Source organism: Petaurus breviceps, unplaced genomic scaffold (assembly GCF_028583685.1).
Source record: "Petaurus breviceps papuanus isolate PSGF00001 unplaced genomic scaffold, PetGlider_PUasm1.0 208, whole genome shotgun sequence".
In the NCBI taxonomy this organism is placed as follows: domain Eukaryota; kingdom Metazoa; phylum Chordata; class Mammalia; order Diprotodontia; family Petauridae; genus Petaurus; species Petaurus breviceps.
Window position 1 is genome coordinate 10,200,882 of NW_027185852.1, and position 26,734 is coordinate 10,227,615.

At 43.3% G+C, this 26,734-nt stretch overlaps 1 protein-coding gene across 1 annotated transcript in view; it reads right to left on the minus strand.

The window, feature by feature from the left end:
• Positions 1–26,734, minus strand: part of LOC138165262 (auxilin-like) — a 137,231-nt gene that overhangs the window by 38,348 nt on the left and 72,149 nt on the right. The window contains exons 3-9 of the mRNA XM_069093404.1: positions 25,678–25,727; positions 25,427–25,575; positions 11,050–11,172; positions 6,179–6,312; positions 4,264–4,458; positions 2,949–3,066; positions 1,219–1,298 (exon numbers count right to left, since the gene is read on the minus strand). Coding sequence (XP_068949505.1) covers positions 1,219–1,298; positions 2,949–3,066; positions 4,264–4,458; positions 6,179–6,312; positions 11,050–11,172; positions 25,427–25,575; positions 25,678–25,727 — 849 coding nt within the window. The remainder of the gene's footprint in view (positions 1–1,218; positions 1,299–2,948; positions 3,067–4,263; positions 4,459–6,178; positions 6,313–11,049; positions 11,173–25,426; positions 25,576–25,677; positions 25,728–26,734) is intronic.

A 26,734-nucleotide genomic window follows, 5' to 3' on the forward strand; every position in this document is an offset into this window, starting at 1 on the left:
GCCCTCTCTTCGGTCCTGCCTCCAGAAGACTGCAGCTGTCTCATCCTGGATCTGGCCTAAGTGCCCGGGGCTTGTTCTTCCCAGAATATCCAGCCACACCAGCTGCCTTCTCACCCTGGAGTATCCCAATGCCAGGTCTGCCCCTGCTCCTACTTGGGAGTCCCCCAGGCCCTCTCTCTGGTCCTGCCTCCAGACGTCTGCAGCTGTCTCATTCTGGATCTGGCCTTAGTGCCCAGGGCTGCTTCTTCCCAGAATATCCATCAACACCCTGTAGTATCCCAATGCCAGAACTGCCCCTTCTCCTGCTTGGGAGTCCCCCAGGGCCTCCGTTTTGTGGAGGGGCTCAGGTCAGTCAGCTTTTATCCTTCTCCTGAGCCTCTGCCTGACTTTCTGGGCTTCCAAACCACACTCCCTCTCCATGGACTTTATTACCCCTCCTTAAACTCCTGACTTCCAGCTTCCTTCTCCATTAGAATGTCAACTTCTTGATGGCACAGACTATTTTTCTTTTTGCTTTTATTTGTACCCCAGAACCTAGTACATAGCAAATGCTTAATAAATCTATCTATCCTTCCATGCTTTCCTTCTCTTTTCCTTTCTTTCCTCCTTCCTGCCTCCTTTCCTTCCTTCTTCCCCTCTTTTCCTCCTTCCTTCTTCCCATGTTCCCTTCTTTCCCTTCTCCATTTTCAACTCTCCTTTCCTTCCCTTCCTCCTTCCTTTCGTCTTACCTTCTTCCCTTCCTCCCTTTATTCTTTCCTTCCCTCACTCCCTCCTTTCTCCCTTTCCCAGATTCCCACAATAACATACCCAATGAGTGGTCCCCCAACTTTTGCTTAAAGACCTACCTAAGAAGAAATCCATCACCTCTGGAGACAGCCCATGCCACTTTTTAGACAGTGTGAATTGCTGTAAAGTTCTTCCTGATATCAAGCCTAAATCTGCCCCTTTGTCACTTCTGCCCTTGCTTTTGATTCTGTCCTCCAGGACCAAACAGAGTAAACTGAATCCCTTTTGCACATGACAGCCCTTTAAATACTTCAGCAAAGCTCAGATTCACCCCTCCCCCTCCCATTCTGACTGCCAAATCTTCCTCATATGCCATGAACTCATGGGCTCAGGGGTGATGATGTATTCCCTAAGCATCTCATGTAGGTTTAGCTCTTGGCACACTGAAGGCGGCCCCCAAGACTGGACTTTTCAGGTCCAAGTCATACTTACTTAGTGAATTTCAACACTGTTGTGCCCAGTGGTACAAATCCCGTGTGGAACTGAATTTGGAATATTTGAGTATTGGTCATCTAATGAGAAAAGAGAAAAGAATGTAACATACTTCTGATGAAAACAAAATGGAATCCCCAAACCAGAGTCAGAAAGTCAGCTTTTCTAGCTTTCTGTGATAGTGTCTACTACCCCAAGGTCTTCTTGTACCCTAATCAACTTAGCCTTCCCGTCAAAAAGTCTCTTTGATCCTTGTTCTGCTATCGGCTGAATCTGTGATCTGAGCCAAGGCAATGACTTTGGCTGAGGCTCAATCTCTTCATCTATGAAATGGGTCTTGTGATGGAGAGTTCCCTCCCTACATTGCAGGGCTATTTATGGGGGATAAAACAAAGGAACGATGGAAAATTCATCACTGGTAGAAATCTCTCTCCAGACTTTGGTCTACAAGGGGAGCTCCATGTACATTGGAGGACAGTTCTGGAAGGTTCCTTTGGTGTTGTTCCCCGTTCTGCACTAATACACCAAGGAAGACAATAACAGTGGCAATAAAGGAGATAAGTGTTCTGCCTGGGACATCAACCAGTGACACGAGATAGGAGACAAAAGACACAGGAGCATGACAAGACAGATGGATCAACTTCAGGCTGGGAAGATCTGGGTCAAATAACCACCTTTGACACTACCTGAGTGACTGAGGGATGTCATTCCATATCTCTGACCCTCACTTTCCTCATCTTTAAAATGGGTATAGTAACACCCACAGTACCAACCTCTCAGGGTTGTGGTGAGGAGAACGTGAGATAATGGACATGAAGCACTTTGCCAACTTCAATTGCTATATGACTGCCAGTCATTATCACTAACATTCTAACAAAGTAGTCCAGAAAACAAGTCATAAAGAAAGCTTTGTGCACATTCCAACTAAGGAAGAGCTGCACCTAATCCAATGTTCATTCAAGGAAGTTTCCCGGACCCCCTGGATTACCTTGAACCAACCTTCTACACTCAGCCAGCCTCATTTTATGTGTCCAGGAAAAGTCCCAGATCTGAAGTCAGAGGACTCAGTCTTTGCTTGGATATTTAGTAACTGTTCAACCTTTTAATCTAAACTGTCTCAGCCTCAGTTTCTTCATTTGTAAAATGAGAGGGTAGATTACATAATCCCTAAAGTATTTTCTAGCCCTAAATCCATGACCCTTTTACCTATCACCTATATTTGGAGAATGGAGGAGGGTGGGGAGTGATCTATAATGAGCCTTAACACACTCACCTATGAAATGGGGATTTCTACCTTGTAGGTCTATTAGGAAGAGTGTATGAGATAATGCCAACAATAAGGTTTACAAATTAAATAAAGATCAGCTATGATTGTACAAGTATTACCACCCCAAGGTTGTTGTTTGGCTTACATTGGTCAGAGCTGGACCTGAGTCATCCAAATCCTGGCTCTGACACTTCCCTAGGCAAGGGACCCTGGGTAAATCACTTAACCTTTCACAAGCTCAGTTTCCTCACCTTTAAAATGGGTGCGTAGTAGCACTTACCTCCCCAGGCTGTTGTGAGGATCAAACAAGATAACTTATGTAAAGAACCATGCAAGCTTTCAAGTGCTATAAAAATGTGAGCTATTACTGTTAACTGTTCTCTGGCTCCATTAGAAGCATGAACAGGCTCAGATATGCTCAGTCAGAGACAATCCCTTCCCTTCCTTCAGCCCAAGCTCGTACTTTAGCCTGCAACCGTCCCCCGATGGTCGATCTCATATGGTAAACTGACACTACCACATCACCGTGAGCCGTGACACCCAATGGAATGACAACCTTGCCTTCCTGGACCCGGAACTCTCTTTAAAGAAAGAAGACAAACAGAGAGGAAGAGAGAGTATGTTAATGGCATTCATGATGCAAACTGCCACACCGTTTTCATCTTTACAAGGGTACTGAGAGTAGGAACAGGCAAGGGGAACACGGTGCTTCTAACCCAGCCTCAGCACTAGCCTCTGTGCCCTCCCCCTGCCAGAACAATGTCTGGCCTGCAGCCAGCACTGGCAAGGACCAAGCTGGTGCCATGAGGCAAGGACGTGAGGATCTAGCATCAGTGCCAGGCCTCCTCCCTGCCCATCTGGCTCGCCAGATGACAACACAGCTCAGCCCTGCTCTACAGAGCCCTTCATTTTCTCAGATGTTTATCACCAAGCTCAATAATCTGTTTGGCCGCTGTTCCACCTTAAGATGATAGTTTAAGGGAAAAAAGAACAAAAAAATCATGTTTTGTCTCTCATTTAAAAAACAAATCCAACAATGTAGTTAGTGTATTATAGTAAGCACTGGGTTTAAAGCAGAAAGATCTCAATTGGAATCCCAGCACCACCCTCTTGGAGCAATTGTGCATATTGTCCAGAGGGGAGTCAGAAAGACTCATCCTCTAAGTTCAAATCTAGCTTCAAACAGCTGTGTGACCCTGGGCAAGTCACTTAACCTTGTTTGCCTCAATTTCCTCATCTGTAAAATGAGCTGGAGAAGGAAATGGCAAACCTCTGCAGTATCTCTGCCAAGCAAACCCCAGGTGGGGTCATGAGGAGTTGGACACAACTGAAAACAACTGAACAATAACCACACTGCCCTCTTACTCACTGTGTGGCCTCAGGAAATTATGATGTAGCGGGGAAAGTACATACAAATTAATGCAAATGTGTGTATGTACCAGATACATGGGGAGCAGAGAGCTGCCCCTGAGCTAGAAGACCCGGGTCTCTAAACAGCCACTGTGTAGCTCCAGGAAAGTGTCTCTAAGACCCCGAGTTGAGGAGAAGGTAGTGATCTGCCTGGGGAGGGGAGGTCCTTCACCAGGAGTTCTCTACACAGGTGAAATCCTGGGTCCAATAAAAACAAACCAAATGGGATGGAACCAAGACAATGCTCACATGCTCTGAACCTCTCATTTAGTAGCAACATAAAGGAATGTGGTGCATCTTCTACATGGAAATTCTGACTCAACTGGGAAGAGAACCAAGTTAAAAGGGGAAAAGATGCCAGAACTCACTTCATTCTTTCATAGTCCAAGGAAGTTGTAAATATTTTGGTTTCTCCAATGAGTATATCACAAAAAGGACGACATCCATTCCTCTGTTTGTTGAAACAAGGGACAGGACTGAGAGTGACGGATTTAACTGTGAGAGGTTTGCAGTGGGGAATGACGGGTTTGTCAGCTATGAGGTCGCAAATATAACCTATGTATCTGAAACAGAAGAAAGTTATTTGGTAGCTTTCTATCACCCCACAGAGAGCCATTCACTTATTCTTGGTAAAAACCCTTGACTTGTAAAGTCATATGCTGCAATGCATCCTACCGTAGCTCCTTCAAATTCCCTAACACAGCTCCTAGCTTCAGGGATCTGAGTTTAGGTCTCCAACGAGGCAGAAGGCGTGTTCTCCAGGTCTTTGGGAATTACTATAGCTGAAAGATTCATTATCTTGGGACTAACCTGGTTTAGGGTCTTTCCAAATTCAGGTAGGCCAGGCCTCAGGCAAGAGACACAGTCTATCAGTGGACCCTTACTCAAGGTCTTGCCAGACTGGTAGACTTGTCCTCCACTGGCCTAGCCAAGTTCACTTCTAAACCAAAATGGCATGCTAGAGGAGGGCATACTAGTGAACCTGAGGAGATGAAGACAGAAAACCATTTAACTGCTAACCCTGCTGTATTTCTACTAAAAACTCCTACTGAGCTATGATCTTGCTGCCATGATATGCCCTCCAAGCAATAAGTTAGTTTTTAATAGGTGCTTGCTATTTGGCAGTGACTGTGCTAAGTGGTGAGAATCCAAAGGAAAAAAAAAGTCACCCCTGCTCTCAAAATGAGAATGCTCTCTAATGAGGAAGGAAGACCATGTATAAGTTAAAATACACATATTAAGTGGAGAGTAAATGGAAAACCACAGCCCATGCAGACCTTCCCACCTTTCTGTGCCCTACCTACCATACACTGGACACAGGGATTCCACCAAACATGCTGGGCCTATTAACAGGTCAATAAGTAAAGTCCTACGAGAGAGCTCTACATGGGATCAAGGGACAGAGTTTGGTGGAGAGAAAGACGATCTAGAGAATTCGACTGAGAAGCCACAAGTGAGTCCCAGTTCTGCCAGTTAATTAGTCAATCAGCTAGTCTTTCCTAAGCACCCTCTACATGCCAGGCACTGTGCAAAGCTGCCACTTAAGCTGTTTGACTGGACACAAACCTGAATTTCTTTAAACCTCAGTTTGTTCAGCTGTAAACTAGAATGATGATGTTCCCATTACCTTCATCAGAGAGCTGTCATATGGATCAAATGAGAAAATGGGTGAGAGTGCTCCATAATTTAAAAAGAACAGCCAGCTACTGATTACTGTGAATTATGAGGAGTGGTCAGGTATATCTGAATTCACAGGATCTGAAGTTATAATTATATAACACGGTAATTGGCTCCAGCCCAGCAGAAATATCACTGCAGTGGGTTTGTGGATCACAATAATTGGACCTCACTGTATTAGCCAGGTATGTCTTTGTGTATGCATTTGTATTTATTACCTATTCCATATTTACTTTCTAGATTTCCTTTCATGATGTCTTTCCTCATCCCCATATTGGTGGGATAAGAAGTCTAGTAAAGACTTTGTGGTTCTACTTGTAAACAGGTATTTTATTCCATTGGTGTTGAATGTCTGTTGCCCCAGCTGTAAGCATGACCAATTATAAGCATCATCTTGTATGATGACTATTTCATTTCTAACTCATCATCCAGTGTGGATATCCTGAAGGCAGCCCCAAACTCAGTACTTTAATGAAGGCAATACTATGCCTCCCAAAGTCCAAGCCAGCTCTTCCCACTTGATTCAAACAAGGCAAGGCTGGAGGACTGGTGGGTTTCAAACAGTGCACAAGACAAGTATCCAACCTCGTAGCCAGCATACTCTACCTCCTATGGGATGGCCAAAGTCCGATGCCCGGTCGCTTTGCATTTAGCAACTGAATAGCAGAGGCTGGATTAGAGAAGAGACGACAGAAACAAAACATTGCACTAACCAGAACGGCCGATGCAGCACGTCCATCCTGCCAAGCAAAAGGCAAAAATAGAGCGTGAGTAAACAGGGTGGTGACAGCTGGGCTGCATTCCCATCCCAGTAAACACCTAGTCTGGGATTTTGTACTGAGAAACTGAGACTGGGACACACAGGTCCTGGGAGGCACACCCCCACTGGCAGTGTGGCCTGGTGGGTAGAAAACTGGTCTCAGGGTCCTAAAGGCTGAGATTCAAAACCTTCTTCAGATGCTCGTCAGCTGTAAGATTGTGGTAGAGTCAAGTTCTCTGAGTCTGCTTCCTCAGCTTCAAATGGGATGAGAATATATGTCAAGATCGTTGAAAGTGTCATCACCATCACCATTATTGCTACTATTCTATTATCCTTAAAAGGTGGTCAACCAGCCTATGCTTGAATACTTCAGAAGGAAAGAGAGCTCACTCTCTACCAGACCAGGCCAGTTTTAGACAGCCCTGATTATGAGCTCTTTAATACATGACTTAAATTCATCGGTCTTTGTTCTGGCCCCTGGAGCATCACACAGCAACATCTAATTCTTTCTCTTGACCAGGGCAGTGCATGGAGGGTCTATCTCCTGACTCATTCAGGACAATATTAGTGGAGACTAAGCATTAGTGGACATTTTTGGTATTATTTGGTCCGCTAAAACCAATCAATCAATATCTATTAAGCACCTACTATGTGCCAGTTCTGGGGTACTATGCTAAGTTCTAGGGTAAAGAAGGAGGCAAAAGACTGTCCTTGACCTCAAGAAGCTCATAGTCTAATGATCTATGAATTAAATTAATGGATTATAAATTGAATCCCTAAGATAGTTTCCTTCCCCCATATAAACTGGTGTGTTCAGATTTCTGCCTCTCCTTACTTTTCTAGTTGATATTTTGGATCTAAAGAGGCAAATCCTGGTAAGTTCAGGATTGTTAGAGGCCCCTGTGGGGCACCAAAGTGCCCAAGTTCAAATGTGAATTAATGGTGCCTTGATCCATTCACCAAACTCTTCAGGTACAGTCACTCTATCAAGTACGTGTTGTTACCCATGCTACCATCACAGGCCAGATTTCTTCATTTTCTCACCATGGATATGATGAGGACTTCTGTCAGTTCACCTGCTGACATCAATCCAGACATATATGCCTAATTCCCTTGGTCAACTGGTACTGTTAGAAGTTAATATCTCAGAGTTCTTGGTCATCTCTCTAAGACTTATGAGTGGCCGAGAAGGTGCCAACATGCACTGGTAGAGGGAGTTTTGTGTAACTGTGACCTGTCCTCCAGGATAATAACTCCATCAACAAACCTCCTTCTTAGCAGACCCCTAATGGTCACACGTGCCTTTACTAAGTGATTGTAATCCCTCTGCTTCTGAATCTGTCCTGAAGGCTCACTGGGGATCAATAGCCAATTCACTACTAAGCGGAATGTTTGCACCCAATGCAAACACCTTGGGAAGAAGACTGGTTTGGGAGGAGTTGAAGACCAGAAAGCACCAAGAGGGTGTCATTGTTTTTGTGGCAGACATGGAGAGAAAGGTGGAAAAGAGAGGAGAATGGAGAAGGAGTTCACTGAAGAATTGTAAAGACCATCAGCACCTTTTAAATATGGTGCCCTAAGACAACACCCCAACGTCCTACTCTAGATACAAGCCCGTGCCTATTCTCTAAAGTCTTATTCTCCTCTAGATTCCTCCAAGGTCTTGATGATTATTTTGTAATTACATTTGCCAGTTCTTTCAGGATTATGGGATATAACTCATCTGGGCCTTAAAATCACTTAAAGGGGCTAGGTTCTCTTTTACCAATATGGGCTTTGGATCTCTCTTAATACTATCCTAATTTGACTCCATTGAAGATCATCTGTAGGAGACAGTGTGACACAGTGATGTCGACTTCCTTTCATTTTAAGCAAGAAAGTTTGGCATTACATAAGGGCTCCAAGATGAAAGTCAAAAGGACATGGGTGGGTCCTACCCCTAGGACCTATGTGACCATGAGCAGCTGCTTACAGTGAAAACCTCCCCTCAGGGACTTCTCAAACCACTTTGTTTTACAGTTGTTTAATGACTTTAACATGTAATATTGTCACTTAATCTCTGTTTGTATCTAGGTGATATACTCAAAACTATACTGGATCTGAGTCCAAATCCAGCCTCAGACACTTATTATTTGTGTGACGCTGGAAAATTCACTTAACTGATTTCCATCTCAATTTCTGCATCTATAAAATAGAGACAGTAAATAGCACCTACCTCACAGGGCTGATATGTAAGGAACAAATGTTCTAATTTATGTAAGCACTTTGCAAACCTTAAAGCATTATATATTATTTATTATGATAATTCCCCTGCTAGACTATAATCTCTATAAAGAGAGGAAACAGGTCTCAACTAATAATTTGTATAGCTCTTTCAGGTTTGAAGTGACCTCATTTTCTTCTTACAGCAAACCTAGGAGGTAGGTGCTGCTATTATCCTCATTTTGCAGGTAAGGAAACTGAGGTAGAAGGAGATTAAGTTATTTGCCCAGGGTCACAAAGCAAGTTAGTGTCTGAGGCAGAGTTTGAACTCTGTTTTCCTGACTCCGAGTCTAATGCTCAACCTTTCCCCCACTTGACCATCCTAATGATGTTGGGAAGGATGGGAGAGGACAGAGTCAGAGATTGCTCCAAGGTGACAAACCTGAGTGAGCAGAAATATGATAGTGTCCCTTTAAAGAAAAAAGGAATTTGATATTTTCCGGCAAAGATGTCAAGCAAGCAGTTGACAAATGGCAATGGGAATTCAGGAAAGGGATTGGGGGCTGGATACACAGAGCTGGGAGCAAACAAATGATAATTAACTCCGGATCTTGTTGCCCTTATGAATTTGCCTTTGGCTAAGAGGCCCTTCTTTGATCTTGTGGATTCGTTCTGTGTAGCTCCATCCTTGTCAAAGAACACCCCAAGCTCAAACCCATCTTCTTGTATAGTTCCCTTTTATTTCCTCATTAGTGTCCCTAGGCTTTCTCAAAGGGAAGATGGCTCAAGCGAGGTGAAAGGCTCTCAAATGTGAAAACCAGCCACAGACTCTAATCATATTTCTCTGAAATTCTGAAGTCTGATGGGTTGAGAAATGGCCATTTCCTATCCTATGAATTTTTCCATTTAGTCCCTAAAGGATATCTCTTAGATGTACAAACTAGGGTATGTAAGGAAGCAAACCCCTTTGGATTTTACCATTGAGCCCCCAGTGAAATGTCAAATCTTCTTGCTTTAATAATGGGAATTTTGAAAAGTGAGAGGAGGCAAGAGGAAATCTCCCTCAAGTTTCTTTCCTATTCTAGGTTCCAAAACCTATATTTCATCCCTTCCCTTGCCCAAAATATTAAGTAGAATAATGAGGAGCTTACTTCAAAATAATAATAGCTGATATTGCTATAACATTTTGAGTTTTACAAAGCACTTGACTTACACAAGCTTGTTTGAGCTTCAAAATATCCTTATTTTCCATATGAGAAAACTTTCTCTTCCAAGAGGAGTTGCCTCAGCCAATGAAATCACAAGTCTGTGAAAAATTAATTTCTGTTTTGATATGAGTGAATTGAGGTTCAGACCAGGACACAATCAATACTCTGGACATCCCAGGTAGAGCCATGACTTAGAATGAATTCCTGGAAGCTAAGCCTCTCTCAATGTAGCTCAAGACGAAATTCATATTTTTCAGCTGCTAGGATTATTCGCTATCAAAGCCAAAACTTGAACCCAAGGCTCAGTGACAATCTTCCCCCTCAAACCTAGCAATGCACTTTGTTTTACAACTCACTTGCTTTTCATATGATATTGAACTTTAAAGTTTCCTGTGTCTGTGTTGGCAGCTAGAGGGCACAGTGCATAGAGCACTGGGTCTAGAACTCAGGAAGACCTGAGTTCAAATCCATGGAAGATTAGAGAGACTTAGTGACTTATCTCCAGGACACTCAGGTTGCAAGTGATGAGCCAAGATTGGAACTCAAGTCTCCTAGGTCCAGTGGGAAAAGTACTGGATTTGGAGTCTAAGGCTCTGGGTTCAAATCCCAGGTCTGTAACTTACTTCTTGTGTGACCCTCAGCAAGACTATTAACCTCTCTGGGCCTCAGGTTCCTAATCTAAATCTATAAATATCAAGGGATGGGACAAGGTGAACTTCTAAGGGGAGTTTTCTCCCCAGGTCTAAAATCTGTGATCCTACTGATACCTTGAATTGCTTTGATATCATTAAACTTTAAAAACAGCATCCTCCACTTAATTTGTAATTTTAGCATCAATGGCATCATTGTCTTTGAAGAGTATTGTTAACTGGTTCAATTCCCTAGTATTAATTAATAGTTCTTCCCCCTGGGGAAAGTGAAAGAGAGTGAAGGAAAAGTTCTGTAACCTTCCCCGACCCATAAGTATTTGCTGACACAGATCTCTTACAGGTTAGGGACTTGTCATTTTGGAAATCCCAAAGGAAAGGAACATGGGCCAGCTGGAAGGGGTAAGACAAGACAGGCTCTGGGGAAGATCTATCCATCAATAAGCATGAATGAGTCACTTCCTCTGTGCATCCTTCTAAGCACTGCAAATACAAAATAGGAACAAGGGTCAGGCTGGGTACCTGGAGAGGGGTCAAGGGTGCCCAGTATAAAGGGGCAGAGAGGGCTGTGCTACCCAGCACAAGTCCTGAGGTTGCTGGCACAGGCTGAAGTTCTCCCCAAGGTGCCCAGAGAAGCAGGCTGCTCTATGGCTGACTTACCATGCAGTGGATGACGCAGACATTCTTGGGGTTCTGCTGAAGCCAGTTGTGCATGTTCTTACACACAGCATAGAGATTGTGCAGACTGGGTGCTTGTCGCATTGGCCAGCTGCATTCCGAGACCTGGGGACCACAACAAAGATGTGAGTGTCATTCCTGCCTTGGCAGATGGCCCGCTCAAGGAGAAACACGAGGTGGGGTGGTTTCCACATCACACACAAGTTCTTCTTTTAATAGTTTGGTGTCAAGGGAAGGGAATCAGAGGAAATAAAATATAATGAAGAGAGGAATATAACAGGGAAGGGGAGGGAGGGGGGCATGAAAAGGGAGGGAGAAGGGAGAGGAAGGAGTGGGAGTATGGGACTGTTCTCTTCCATGGTAATTGTATACAGCTAGGTAACATAGTACAACTAGAGCTGGGAAGGGAGATAAAGCATTTATTAAATGCCTATGGTGCCAGGCACTATGCTGAAAAGGGGTAAAATCATGGGGTCAGGGGTTTGTTTTGAATTTAGGTCTTCTTTGCTCTAAACTCACCACTTACACCATTAATGCTGTCTTACCTCGCCTTACCAACATCTTGATAACTCATGCAAACCTCAAAATAACCTTAAGAATTCAACAAATAAACTGTAATGGAGTCAGGGTATTCTCACAGATAAAACTGTCATCCATAAATCACGTGGACCTTGCAAGGACCCCCAGACATTCAAGAATGTTCTTCATAACAGTCACCACACTGAATATTTATAATATCCAAAGTACATGGAAGGAAAGCTTCTCAGAAATACAGATACTGAGCTAATGAACGGAAAGCCATTGGAGAGTGGGATTCGGCCATCTCTTGGCCATCCCCCTGTGTGCTACTGGACCTGTCCTGAAGGTGCCTCCAGGGAGTCTAGGAAAGAGGAGGCTGGACCTCAGTTCTCTGATTCTAGAATCACTTTATACCCAGGTGCCATTATTCCCTGATGATTAAGCATAGGAGGATGGAAGCTGGACCACACCTTCCCCAGGACTGCCTCTCTAAGGAAAAAGAGAAGCAGGGAATCACAGTGGGGATGAGCACTGATATTCAGAAAGCCCTCTGAAGGTTTCACTCCAGCATGAAGTGGAAAGAGACACACACCTGCAGGTGCACCTGTGGGCTGAAAACCAAGTATGGTGAGGAGATTCCCGAATATACTCCAAGCACATCGTTCTGTCCAGATTACATAAGGGGGTTAGGAATACTGGCAGGACTGAGGGGCAAAAAGATCTCAAAGATTTCAGGGGAGAATGCCTGGGTGCCGGTCTCGGCTCTGCCACTGACTGGCACAGCAAGTCCTTTTGTCTCTAAAATGGGTCTAATAATAACATGGAATTACCACACCCAGAGGTCAGTCACTATATAAAAAGTAAAGCACCGTTGCAAGGTCAGCTCCTAAATTAACAATAACAACAACGGCAACAACAATGGCGAGGATGATGGTGGTGGTGATGATGATGATGATGATGATGATGATGATGATGATGATGGTGATGGAGATGATGATGGTGATGATGATGATGGTGATGGAGATGATGATGATGATGATGATGATGATGGTGATGGTGATGGAGATGGAGATGATGATGATGGTGATGATGATGATGGTGGTGATGGAGATGATGATGGTGATGATGATGGTGGTGATGGTGATGATGATGATGATGATGATGGTGATGGAGATGATGGTGACGATGATGATGGTGATGGTAATGATGATGATGATGATGATGATGATGGTGATGGAGATGATGGTGATGATGATGATGGTGATGGTAATGATGATGATGATGATGATGATGATGATGGTGATGGAGATGATGGTGATGGTAATGATGATGATGATGATGATGATGATGATGATGGTGATGGAGATGATGGTGATGATGATGATGGTGATGATGATGATGATGGCAGTGGTGATGGTGATGATGATGATGATGATGATGATAAGTAGCATTAACTTAGCACCTTTGAGGTTTGCAAAGTCTCGTCTGATCTGAGTTCCTCTGTCTCTCCGCTGCTCAGGACAATCTTCAGCTGATTCTAATCAGAATCCTTTCCTCTGCAGCCCTCCCTTCCCCTATGGCTGAAAGGCAGTAGCTTCCCTTCCTCTCACAAGATGCAAACTCACATTAACCAGAGTTAACTCACAATGAGAGAAAGTAAGGTTGCCACTGTAAACAGCAGGCATATTCCAAGTGTGAGCTCACTGATGGGGATGTTTGCTAAAGCTGCCCTGCCTGCCTACCAAGCCTATGTGCTTCTCCTCACTTCTTTCCCTAAATGCACTGTGGAGGATTCATACCCACCATGCTGGGACCTTGAGTTCTCTCATATTTGGGGGTGCTGATGCACAATGTGGATAATTGGCTACTTGTTCCTTGTTCTTACAACTTCCTAAGAAAGCAATGTTAGGTCACTCATCATGTGTGTTTAATTTAGAAGATTGGAGGGAGTCAGGCAGGGTGGCATATTAAACCACAAACATTTTGTATCTGGAAGGGACCATTTTTGGTCATGTTATCAAGATATCCTTCAGTCTGTAAAGAAGATACCCAAAAGATGAAAAACTGAAAAGATCTATAAAGATTTTTTATAATATTATTTTCATCATAAAAGACAGCAGAAGTACCCATTCTATCGTAGTACTTGGTACTGTCAGAACTACCCAGAGGCAACTAGGTGACAGAGTGGCTAGAACACTTGGCCTGGAGTCAGAAAGACCTAAATTCAAATCTAGCTTCAAGATAATCACTGTGTGACCCTGGGCAAGTCACTAAACTTGTCTGCCATGGATTCCTCAACTATAAAATGAAAATCATAACAGTCCCTGCTTCACAGGGTTGATGTGAAACTCAAATGAAATCATATTTGTAAAGCTCTTTAGCACAGTGCTAGGCATCAAGAAATGCTTATTCTCTCCTTGGCCCCTGCCCCCATTTGAACTGTAACGTCACAGCACCAGATGCACTTCTTTGGAAAGTAGATAAAGATGGGAAACACAGATGAGATCAAGTATAAACAGAGAGAAATCTTGGCCCTTGCTATGACCTCTGCCAAAAGAGACCATAAGAACATCAAACCCATTCCCATCCATGCCAAATGCAAATAATGGGATTATCCAGTTTTGAGTTATCTGTTGTGCCTTGATGAATTATGTGCAGGTGAGAGGGAAAAGGAGTTTGACAAAGAGATAAGGAAACACTGTAAAGTAACTACAATTTGTTTTCCTCAATATTTTTTTATGAAAATATCCATGATGTAGCAGAAAAAAAAAACATTCCACTGAGAGGTGGGAGACTTGGGTTGCAGTGCTACCTTGGTCATTAATTAACAGTCTGAATTTGAGTAAGTGAATTACCCCATTTGTGCCTCAGTTTCCTCATCTATAAAAAGAGAGATTTGGCCTAGGTAATAACTAAGGTTCCTTCTAGCTCTAATATCTATGATTCTACCCCTCAAAAGCTAGCTTTAAGGGCATTCAGATGCAATGCCCATCCAATAAGTGACCTCAGTGCCAAAAATTGGACAAGCCATGCTTGGCTAAACATAGTAATAGCTCCCAAGTCACTAATTTAATCAAGGCAACAATATGTACTTAAAGTCATCTATAATTATATATTTACTTGACATATAATTGTATACCATTAAACAAACATGTAATTAGGAATTTTAAAGCATGAATATGGTCTAAAGAAAAAAGTACCAAAAAGGCATTTTCAAAAGGAAAATTCAATCAAAGAAAGCTATTTTTGTTTTCCAGAATTTTCAGCCCCACACCGTAAATGGAATCCCTAAGCATAAGACTTCACAGTGCCTTCTCCAAAGCCCTTCCCCAGATTTAATAAGGATCTGATGAACAAGATTTAAAGGGAGTTATCACAAATATAGGAAGCCTAGAAGTGAATTTTCTAATGGATAAGCAGTCAGTAGATACAAACAGTTCTGAATAATTGCAAATCATTAACAACCATATGAAAGAATGTTCCAAATCACTAGTAACACGAGAAATGCTTTTTTTTAAGGACTTCTGTGGTTTCACATTATGCCCAACAAATGATCAAAGATTGACTTTAAAAAGATAGTAATAGTTGATATTGAAGGAGCTGTGTAGGAAAAATAAAAGCAAACTAATGCATTGTTGAAAGACTTGCATATTGGTCCAACCATACCAGAAAGAAATTTGGAATTAAGATAATAAAGCGTCAAATATGGTCAGACAGAACAACAAAACTGAATCCTGCCTAATTATATCCACCAAGCTCAGTCATAAGGATGAGATGAGAAAACATACCTGCCTCTTTCTTTTGAAGAAGTGGGGAGATACAGGTGTGGGAAATTGCATAAACCACTATACTCAGTTGCTGTGTTAATTACTTTTACTGAAATGCTCCACCCACCTTCTATATTTCTTTTATTCTTAGTTGCAAGGGATGGCTGATTAGAATAGAGAGGGAGAAGAATACATTTGGAAATGATGATATAAAAACAAAAAATCAATAAAAATGGGGAAAAAAATAAATCCAAAAAGTCATTTTTGTACCTCTTTGGAGTTCTCAATCCCACAAAATAAACAGAATCATTAAGTTTAAGATTACTTAGTGCCTCCTGAGTCCCCAAAGCCTAACACTCCAGGTCACAAAGCATGGTGCTGAATCGGGTCCACACTATCATACCAGAGCAAGGGGACAGAAAGTTACCCGGGCTGATTCCAATTCTATCCTCACCTTTCTTTTTCCCCAAGAACAAGGTGTCCTATATAGGTGGCAGAATTCTATTTGCTGAGGGTAGTAGCAAAAGCTGTTGTTGTCAGAAGAAAACTGAGAAGCTCTTCACTGATTTTCTAAAGCTCTCAAAGTCCCTAGAGAAGCAATTGGCCTCCTCATTTTTGTTCAGTCGTTTGCTCATGCCTGATTCTTCATGACCCCATTTGGGTTTCCTTGGCAAAGATACTAGAGTGGGTTGCCATTTCCTTCTCCAGCTCATTTTTTAGATGAGGAAACTGAGGCCAGCAGGGTGAAGTGACTTGCCCAGGGTCACACAGCTGGTAAGTATCTGAAGTCATATTTGAACCCAGGAAGATGAGTCTTTCTGACTCCAGACCTGGCGCTCTCTGCACTATGGTGCTATGACACCATGTAGCATCTAACTTACCCCTTAAACTTGTGCAGCTTTTTTGCTAGATAACTATAGCACAGTGTACTTAAGTCAATTAAACTAACAACAACAATAATTACAATAACCACAAAACAATATAATTACTATAAAGAGACACTGTATGGTACAGTGGACAGAGGGCCAGCCTTGTTAGCAGAATGGTTTGGGTTCAAGTCCTACCTCTGACAGATATGTGACCTTGGACAAGTCACTTCTCAGTGAATGTAAGCAGCAGAGAAGGTGCTGAACTGCTTTGGCAGAAAGAGTTCCCTTATCTGGGAGCTCCCTACGCCAATGAAATTGCAGGCCTGGAAAATAATCACACCACTAACAACCCATGACATTAATATGAACTTCTAAAGATTTCAAAGGCCTTTACATACATTATCTGATTTAAACCTCACAACAACCCAAAGGGGAAGTAAACACAGTTTTTATCAGAAGATGAGGAAACTGAGGCTCGGAGAAGCCCAGTTATAAGGCACCTATATTCTGCAAAGTCCTGTTCTGGGAGCTGGGCATACAAAGACGAATACAGCACAGACCCTGGTCTCAAGGGATGGAGGAGAGCCCAGCTTGGTTGAAATACAAGTAAATACATCCCTATGAAGAAGAGCTCTGAAGAGAAGATTCTAATCTGTCTTCCCTCATGAGATTGGAAGCTCCTCGAGGACAGGGACTGTCTTTTGCCTCTTTTTGTGTCCCCAGCTCTGAACACAATACCTGGCACATAGTAGGCATGCAATAAATGTTTGATTTGTTTTTGTTGTTGTTTGATTGATTGATTGTCTGTGTCTTAGAATTTAATTGCTATGGAGTTGCCAAAATAGAAGAAGACCTTGAGAATCCCTTAGGTCACGTGGCATCGTAAGCAGGAAGTGAACGTATGTCCCCCTGCCTTCACGACCATTGCAATGTCTACTACACTCTGCTACTGCTCATAGACTGGAATATAGAAAGTAAAAAGTGAAGCATTAAAGGGATGGTTGAACCCACACCAGGAGGGGCTTCAAATGTAAAGGCAGGAGCTTATATTTGGCTTGGCAGTCAATCAGGAGCCCCTGAAGCTCTCATAAGTGGGGCTGGATTGACTTCACATTAGAGAAATTACAGGAGCTGCAATGTAGAAAATAGATGGCCTAAAGGCTAGATTCAGTTGGACAAGACCAGGTGAGAAGAAATGAGGGTTTGAATTTCCACTCTAGCAATGTACATTCCTGTACAGGAATGGCCAAATATAGGGTATGTGGCCAAAGTAGATATAGTGACACTCCTTTACTAGATGAACTCCAAGGTCATGAACTTGGACAACTAAGAGGTGGCTGGGGCCATGGCAGTTTGAGGAAAGAGGACGTGTTCTGTAGTGTAAACTCTTGCCCTTAATATATGATGACAAGAAACCAGGAAAAGATACAGCATCCACTGGCAGATGAAGAGCAGGGGCTGGTGCTCAGGGCAGAAGTCAAGGGGTGGATGTAAGGGAGCCAAGAGTCAGTTGGTGAGGGAAGATCATGGAAGTCACAGGTGTAGATGAGAATCCATGACAGCCAATTGTTTTTTAATAGGAGTTTGACGGTGAAGTGAAGGAGAGAGAAAGGTTAATATCACGAGGGAATATTGGGATCAAAGAAAGTTGTTCATTTGTTTTTCAGGACAAGAAAAACTTAAGTATGTTTATAAACTGAGTTAAAGAACCTAGTAGAGGAAGAGAAAGTAAATAGGTTTTTAAGATTTAGAAATAGCTTTGCATTCCTTCTCTCAATAGATCTTCCTGCTAACCCGAAGATGTAGGTACAATCCCATTTTCCAGATGAGAAAACTGCTGCTCAGAAAAGGAATTTGAGCATCCCAGACTCACAGAGCTAGTCGGGGGTAGGATTTTAACCAGATTTCAGCACTGATTCTCTGTCCATCAGGCTACACATCCTCCCCTGAAACACTGATTGTTGGTTCCACAGGCAGGGAAAGATTAAGTCTAAGGTGAAGGGGACCCTGCTTGTTCTTCCTGCTTCCCACCTGAATCCAGACACTGAAAATGGAGACAGAAGGAGCAGTTACATTCCTAAGGGCTCTCGGGCAAGCTCTAGACACCTGCTATATCACACACACACACACACACACACACACACACACACACACAAATAATTTAGAAAGTTGGGCGGGGAGGGGAGGTGATATCCTGGAGCTGGCCAGAGTATTTTGATTTCTGAAGTAACAATCGATTTGGCTCTAAAAACATTCTGCAGCCAGGAGGGTAAGGAAGAGGGACCACCTGGGAGGCTTTTCTATGCTTCTAATGTGGTGTTCCCCTTCTGTAGAATGCAGACCCAGAAGGGATGCTCTTTTGTATTTTATAGAGAAGGAAACCTTGTCTGGCCTTCTACTCCAAGTCCACAAAATGGAAGTGGGATGGCATAACTGAGCATTCAAGAAGTGCCACATTAGTTCAGCCTCACACTCTACTACCTCATGCTCACCCTCTGACAGAGGCATCATGGGGTGATTTGTAGAAGGCTAGGTATCTTCTGGGACGTTAGGTGGTATGGTGGATAGAGCACCGGTCCTGGAGTCAGGAGAACCTGAGTTCAAATCTGGCCTCATACACTTAAGACTTACTAGTCGTGTGACCTTGGCCAAGTCACTTACCCCCAATTGCCCTGCATCCCCCCCCAAAAAAACCCACAACTGAACAACGAGGTGTCCACTATGTCATTGGTCTCAATAAGTCGGGAGGGGGCAGCCCTTCTGGGCTGCACACTGAATTTTCCTTTAATGATCCAAAGACAATACTACCTTTGTCCAAGAGAAGAAAGATCCAGAAGGAGAATAAGTCTCATGTATGGAAGGGCCTCTGGGGCACAGTGTTCTCTCTTCTCAGTTTTTTTAAGCACATGAAGAAGCTTGAGAACTAGAGGCCAAAAGACTTGGCCAAGGTCACTCAGGTAGCAAGGGTCAGAGTGGGGCTGGAGCCTCCCCATCCCACCAGGACAGGAATGAGCTGCATCACTACCTTTTAAGTTTTGTTAAGCACTTCACGTGCCACCTCATTTGCTACTAACAAAAACTCTGTGAGGCTGATGCTATTATGATTCCCATTTTACAGATGAGAAGACTGAGGCTGGAGAAGGAACCGTGATCTGCCCAGAGTAATATAACAAGAGAGCATCTCAGACAAGACTGGAACACAGGTCTGTCCGATTACAAGTTCAGCACTTTCTCTTCTGTGCCACTGACCTAGGGAAAGTCTCAAAACCATGAACATTGGTGCTGCAAGGGATCACCAACATCCACTAAGCATCGGGAACCTCCCAGCCCTTCTCAGAACGTTGGGTGTGCTTTTAATGCATAACTGAAGGAAGTGGCTGCATTTCGGGCAGCAGCGGTTAGTGAAAATGAAGATGTATGATTGTTTGCCTCTCCAAATTCACATGCCACGCCCCTCCCTGAAAACCAACAATGGTTAAAAAACCCACCTCTAATCCAAACCTCTCATCCCCATTTCAAAGATGAGAAAATGGAGGCTCATGGAAAACGGTACTTGATTTTTAAAGCTCTTACACAGAGCCATACCTAGGAATTTTGGTACCTGGGGCAAGTCCTACAAACCAGGTTCTCCGTTGACTTGAGAGTGAGGGAAGAGACAGAGACCCCAGGCTATGTGTGCAAGGTCACTGCTGGGGAAGCTTCTGCATGGGAAAGGAGGGAGAGAGAGGTAGGGAAAAGCTCCCCCCAGCCACCATCTGGAGGCTGCCTAGTTTAACTAATCTCACTAATGAGGGGCTCAGCTGGGTGGTTTCTACACCACTGAAGGAAGGACTGTGCTTTCTGTCCTCTAAATCTGCTGCCTTCCCAAGTCAAGGACCTGGGGGACCATGGAGCTCTCTGCCTATTCCCAAGGGAGACTCTCCATGGTTTTCTCCTTCCCACCTGCAACTCCTGTGGTGCTTAGGAACCCCACAATGACAGGAGATGGTAGGGAGGAAAGGGCCATGGAACATTCTGTAGACTGCAGCCAAGGCCAGCTTAAAAAAAGAAAGCTTGATACCCCTACCATAGCTGTGGTAGCTGAGCTGTGTGTGTGTGTGTGTGTGTGTGTGTGTGTGTGACAGAGACAGAAACAGAGACAGAGAGAAAAACAGACACAGTTGGAGAAATGAGGAAGAGGAGAGAAGAAAGAAAGAAGAATAGAGGAGAGGGAAGGTGAGGGGAGAAAGATAACATCAAGGAGGGTCATAACATCATAAGATCATAGCTCTAGAATAATCTTAGATACTTTCTAGTCCAACCACCTCATTTTATAGAAGAGGAAACCAAGGCACAAAGGGGTTAAAAGTCTTGCCCAGTGTTACCCAGGCAGTGAATGGTAGAGCTAGAATTCGAATTAAAGTCATAAATCTGAAGCTGAAGGGCTTTGCAGGCTACTTAGTCCAATCCCCTCATTTTACTGTGGCACTCAGAAGTGACTTGTCCAAGGTCATCCAGGCAGTAAATAGTCCTGAGAGGATGCATACTTCATCCCTTTGCCTCCAGCCCCTGGTCTTCCCCAGCACAGCTGCTCAGCTCAGCCCTGATCACAGCAGCTGCCAAGGGCCTGGGCATGAATGTGTTCCCAAATACTCTGAGACATCATTATTTCATGTAGCCCCTGCCAGACCGTGTGGCCTCTTAGCATAATTGAATACTAATGAAGTCACCCATTAAAAATGGGCAGCAGGAGAAAACTCTTCAGGGAAGTCGTTTCTAAGCAGAAATTCAGAGCATGGACTGGACGCCTCTCTGGCCTCCTCCACTGCTACGTCACCACCAATTCCCCACTTCAGCTTAATCTGACATGTCTGTCCTTGTTTTCTCCTGCTCCTGCCTCTCTCTAGGCCTGGAATGCCCTTTCTCAATGTTGAGCCCCCACCCACTCTTTAAAGACCAATTGAAACGTCCCCTCCCCCCAGGAGACAGTCAGTCACCCCCTCTAGACAATATGGAATTTCCTGTGTGGGCAGAACTGGAAGTGACATCTTCTACAGGCTGTATACAAGACGGCTACATGGACTGGGTGTTTACAATGAGAACTTCTCTAGATGTTGTACAGAAGGCTGCGGTCTCATAGTCTGTCTGCAGCCGTGCCCTGGACCACACAGGACCACACCACCCTCTGGCAGGTTGAACTTAGAATGAGGGGAAAGACAAACATGCATGAAGAATGCAGAGAAGTGCAGCAAGTCAACAAACAAACGTGCTGTGAGAATGGGAGAAATACCATCTGGGGGTCAGCCTGGCAGCATTTATTGAGCACCTGACACATACCAGGCAACACGCTGGGCACTGCCAAAGTGATACTATCTTCCCTCAAGAAACTTCTATTCTATTAAGGGAAACAATGTGTTCCCAGAGAAGCAGACCGAAGATATCTACAGAAGATACCAAAATGAGAAAAAAGTGGTCAGCAGGAGACGCTCCAGTCACGGAGCTCTTTATCCACAGCCCCAGCATGGTGCTTTGCATACAGCAAGTGTTTAATATGTGTTCATTCCAACTTTAAAAAGTGACCTCTGCCATTACCATGAATTTGGAAGGACACTGAGTGTGACAGCATAATGTAGTGGGTAAACCAGGCAGTCAGGAAGGCTGGTTCAAATCTTGCCTAAGATTTTTGTGACACTGGGCAAGTCATTTAATCCTTATGGGCCCGAATGGTCTCATCTGTAAAATATGGCTGTTAGACGCCATGACTTCTAAAGTGATGAGCTCTAACTCTTTGGATCCCATGATCCTATGGCATGCCATCTGATGGGCGAACATGGTAGGAATGCAGAGGAAAGAACCCTGGGCTTGGAATAAAAGGGCCCTGGCTTAGGATATGGGTTCTATAACATCGGGACAGTAACTTTACTTGTCCTCTGTAAAACGGGGATACCAATGCTTACCCAATTTGCTCAGCAGATTTGTTATGAGGTCAAGGGAGAGGCATGTCCACAAAGTGCTTTATAAAGGCTGAGGGCTAGACCAACATCAGTCATTGTCATTGTTAAGAAAAGGAGAAAGACAGCAGAGTGTAAACATGTGGGGGTGGAGTGTGGGGAGGGGTGTGTGTGTGTGTTTCTGAAAATCCTAAAGGTTGCTGTGTGAGAGGAGAGAAGCAAAGATTCTTTGGAGGAAGCAAAGTGAGTAAAACCCACAAGTGGCTAATGGGCTGAGGGGACAGAGCACCAAAGTGGGTGCCAACTGAGTCAGCAATGCTGCTAACTTGAGGCCATCTGCTGCAGAGTAGAAGGGGGTGGCCTTAAAGAGGTCTGAGGGCAGCTGCCAGCAGAGGCTCAGGACCAGATGGGGATGTGCAAGTTTGAGTGACATGAACTCTGGGGACAATGAAGCCGTCACATTCCCAATGGCGATGGACATTACTCAAGACAAAAGTAAGTCCTTTCTCTCCTTCTCTGCTCCTGTCCAAATCCCAGCCAGCAAGAACAAGACTCAGCTCTCCTGTAAGAAAGCATCCCCAGCCATTCCAGACCACACTGCCCTCTGCCGGCTCAGAAACCACACAGCACTTAAGACATGTGGGTCCCCAACAGCTTAGCACCTACTGAGGGTTTGCTTGTCTGCCCTGGGTTATTTTGTTTATCTTCAGTTGAATTCACCATGACCACTTCCACTGATGTTAAGGAGAACAAAAATATTTGGAAATTATGCTAACATCGACCTCAATTACTAGTGCCTTTCTCTTCTCCTTACTCCCCGCCCCCAAGTACCTTACCTTAACTTTCTGTTGTTCATTTGTTTTCAATTGGGCCCAACTCTGTGACTCTATTTGTAGTTTTCTTGGCAAAGAAACTAGAATGATTTTCCATTTCCTTCTCCAAAATCATTTTGCAGATGAGGAAACTGAGGCCAACAGTATTAAGTGACTTACCCAGGGTCACATAGCTAGATCTGAGCTCAGGATGATGAGTCCTCCTGACTCTAGGCCTGGCACTCCAGCTACCTCACCACCTAGCAGTCTTTACATTAACTACACCATATTTGTTCTCATTTTCTGCCCATACTTAAATAAACACTTGTCTCTCCCAACAGAACATAAGCTCTGTGAGTATGTGCTGTTGCATTCTTTGCTTTTGTATTCTGAGCCTGACCCAAAGTAAAATCTTAATAAATGTATGTGGATTGAAATCCCTGTACAATATTCCTGAGACCAGAGGCTCATCACCCTCAGCAGCATTAATACAAAGACTAGAACATGGCCAAGAATGAAGAATCCGACTGATTTATCCAACTATGCAACAAACGGGAAAATGGCATAAATATTATTGGAATAGACATCACCTCATTGATCAACAGCAAACCTGACCACAGGCTACTAGGTGCATTAAATGTAACCAGAAAGTCATTTATTCCAGATAATGCCCATAGATAGAACAGCCACTTCTCATGAATGTTCTCCTGTGATCCTCACAATTCTGAGAGGTAGGTTCTACATTTCTCATGGTGATGGGTTGTTTGTTTTAATTTGTAATGAAGGAAACACTAAGTTTCAGTTAGACATCAGTGAAAATAAAGATAGATGTCTATATTTGTCCACCCAAGGTAATGGATTCCCTGAAATCTAACCATGGAACTAGATTAAGAACCCAAGTCCTAAAATGTGCTGACCGCCATACTAAAGACCAGCCAGGACAGAGAAATCATCCAACATAGAAGGGCAGCTCGAAAGGCTTATTTCCCCCAGATGTTCTTAACCTGAGGTCTGGGAATATAGCTTGAGAACTGTATTTCAATATAATTGGTTTCATTTGTAATCCTAGGTATTTAACTTTAAGCATTCTGAGAAAGGGGTCCATAGGCTTTACCAGCTTATAGCCAAAGGTGTCCCATCCATGACAGAAAAAGAGTTCATACCCCTTGGCTGACATCAAAGTTGGTTTTGTTTAATTAAAAAAGCATCACCTGGCCCATTTGCAGTGTGGTGCTATTCACATCCTTTAGATCTAGTAATAGATGTTACAGAGGTGTCATAAAACATATTTTACCTGGTGGGTTGTTCTAATGGTTGGATTTTTTTAATGTCATTTTTAAAAAAAGGATTTTTAAAAATACTTTGGAAAGTGCTACCTATTCCTTGTTCCTAGAGGATCCAAATGCCAGTATAAGAAATAAAGGGGAGAATTCATTGTTTCCTGGATGTTTTCATAAGCCCAGAGATCATCACAATAAATAGCATTTATAAAGCATTTTAGAGTTTACAAAATGTTTACAAATATCTTTGTACCCTCAAAACAAGCCTGGGATGCAAGTGCTATTATCTGTTTCATTTTACAGATAAGGAAACTGAGGCTGGAGGAGGTTCACACAGCTGGTAAGTGTCTAAGACCACATTTGAACAGCACAGTGGACAGAGCACTGGGCCTGGAATCAGGAAGAGTTCAGATCTTACCTCAGACACTTTATCAGCTATGTGACCCTGAGCAAGCTACTTAACATCTCCCTCAGTTTCCTCCTCTATAAAATGGGGATAATAATAGCACCTACATCCAGAGTTGTTGTGAGGATAAAATGAGATAAAATTTTTAAGGATTAGCACTTAATAGACATTTGATAAATGTTCATTCCCTTCCTTCCAAATAGAATAAATCTGTTCCTTCTTCCACGGAACAAGGCTCCAAATACTCGGACCACAGTTAGCAGGGTCCCCCAAGTCATGGCTTTACCTCCATTTCAACATTTGGAAAATGAAGCGATAGAAGCAGACAGTTGGCCTTCGCTAGTAGACCCAGTGCTTGGTGAATATGAAACACATGATAAATGCTTTTGGACTTGACTGAATGAATTCTCAAGACCCTTCTTGTTCTAAATCCTACAGTTTCTATAGGCTTCTTTGGGCTGAGAACCTCCAACATGACCTTCATTGACACTGACTCACTGAGCTAACCAACCACAGAATATTTTTCACCCTAAATTAAAAGGTGTGAATGTCAACCCAGCCATGACGACAGATGATTCCTTCCTGCATATATTTTCACCCAAGGAATTTTTCAAGATCTCTGACAAACACCTAATAAACGCTGAATGATATAAATCTGCCAGAGTTGGCATTCTTAATCTCTTCTGCTCTCAAAGGAAAAGGTATCTTCAGTCGAACTCTTAGAAATGGACCCTGAGCTAGATCCTAGCTGCGACCCCAGATCAAGGAACACTCACCCTGTTGTGAAACTTGGCACTGCGATAGGATTTGGGTGATAGATTGAACACTGTATAATGGTCGGGATGCCTGGAATCCAAGAAGGTTCGGACATCTTCTATCTGATTCCTGAATCCTAGCTCAACTCCTTCTGCGGGAAAGGACATCACTAAGAAGGGAAGAAAAAGAATTCTGATAAACAGGTGCCCATCATGATTGGCATCAGGTCAAGGCTATGTTCTTGCAGTCATATGGAAAATAAGAAACTTACCGATGATTCTGGAGGTAATGTAGGAAATGTCTAATTCTCCCTTAGTGTAACTAAAAACAAGAAGGGAAAGATATTGGTTAAGAACTGGACCCACATGCACTAAAACAATCCACTTAGCTTCTAGCCTCAATCACCTGTCCCTCTTCATCCCCCACCCCAATAAAAGAGTATTGAAAATAATCCCAAGAGATCCACTACACGTCCTTTTAACACAGAGATGAATTTTGACCACCTTGACGCATTTACTCTGCCAAAGGAATCATCCTTCTGTTATCAACATTGATTCACTGAACAATCCTTTTTTACTTAAGTGTCCTGTCTACAGTGCCCAAAAGCTACCTCCTCACTCCCTCTTTAGATGTCACTCCAAGAACCCATGACATTCTAGAACAGAGAAATTTTGAATACTCATTAGTAGCAATGTCCCAGCCTCACAATCTACACTGAAATAACTCAAGATGGAGAGCACTAAGATAGGCAGACTTTGAACAGAAAGGTATGCACTTAGTGCCTAATGGCAAGTACACTCAACTCCAGTCATACCAAAATAGCTATAGCATCTCCTTCTCTACTGACTACAATTCTCCCCCACTCACATCCTTCCACGTTACTTAACATGAGCATATGTCACTATATTGGGGGCAAAAGGCTATACATTTTTCCATCACTTTTGTTCAGGAGCATTTATTTCTGTTTCTACCTCCCCAGTTAAGCTTAAAGCATTTTTTGATGGGGAAGCACCATGTCTTCAATTTTCTGTGAAGCTACACATATCAGTCAACCAACCAGCTGTGTGTAACCTGGGCAAATCATTTTAACTTCTCTGGGAAACAATTTCCTCATCTATAAAATAAAGAGCTTATAAGAGTCAGTGGCCTTGAAGGTCCCCTTCCAGCATGGCATACTGTAAGGACAGGGAAGGTGATTTCATTGGGCATAGGGAACTACCAGGTAAGGAACCTCCTTCTATCAAACCCAGGTCATCAACTTCTCTGCAACATCATCTTAGAGAGTTTTTATTAAGTGTTTTTTAAGCACTAACTTATTTATAAGGTAC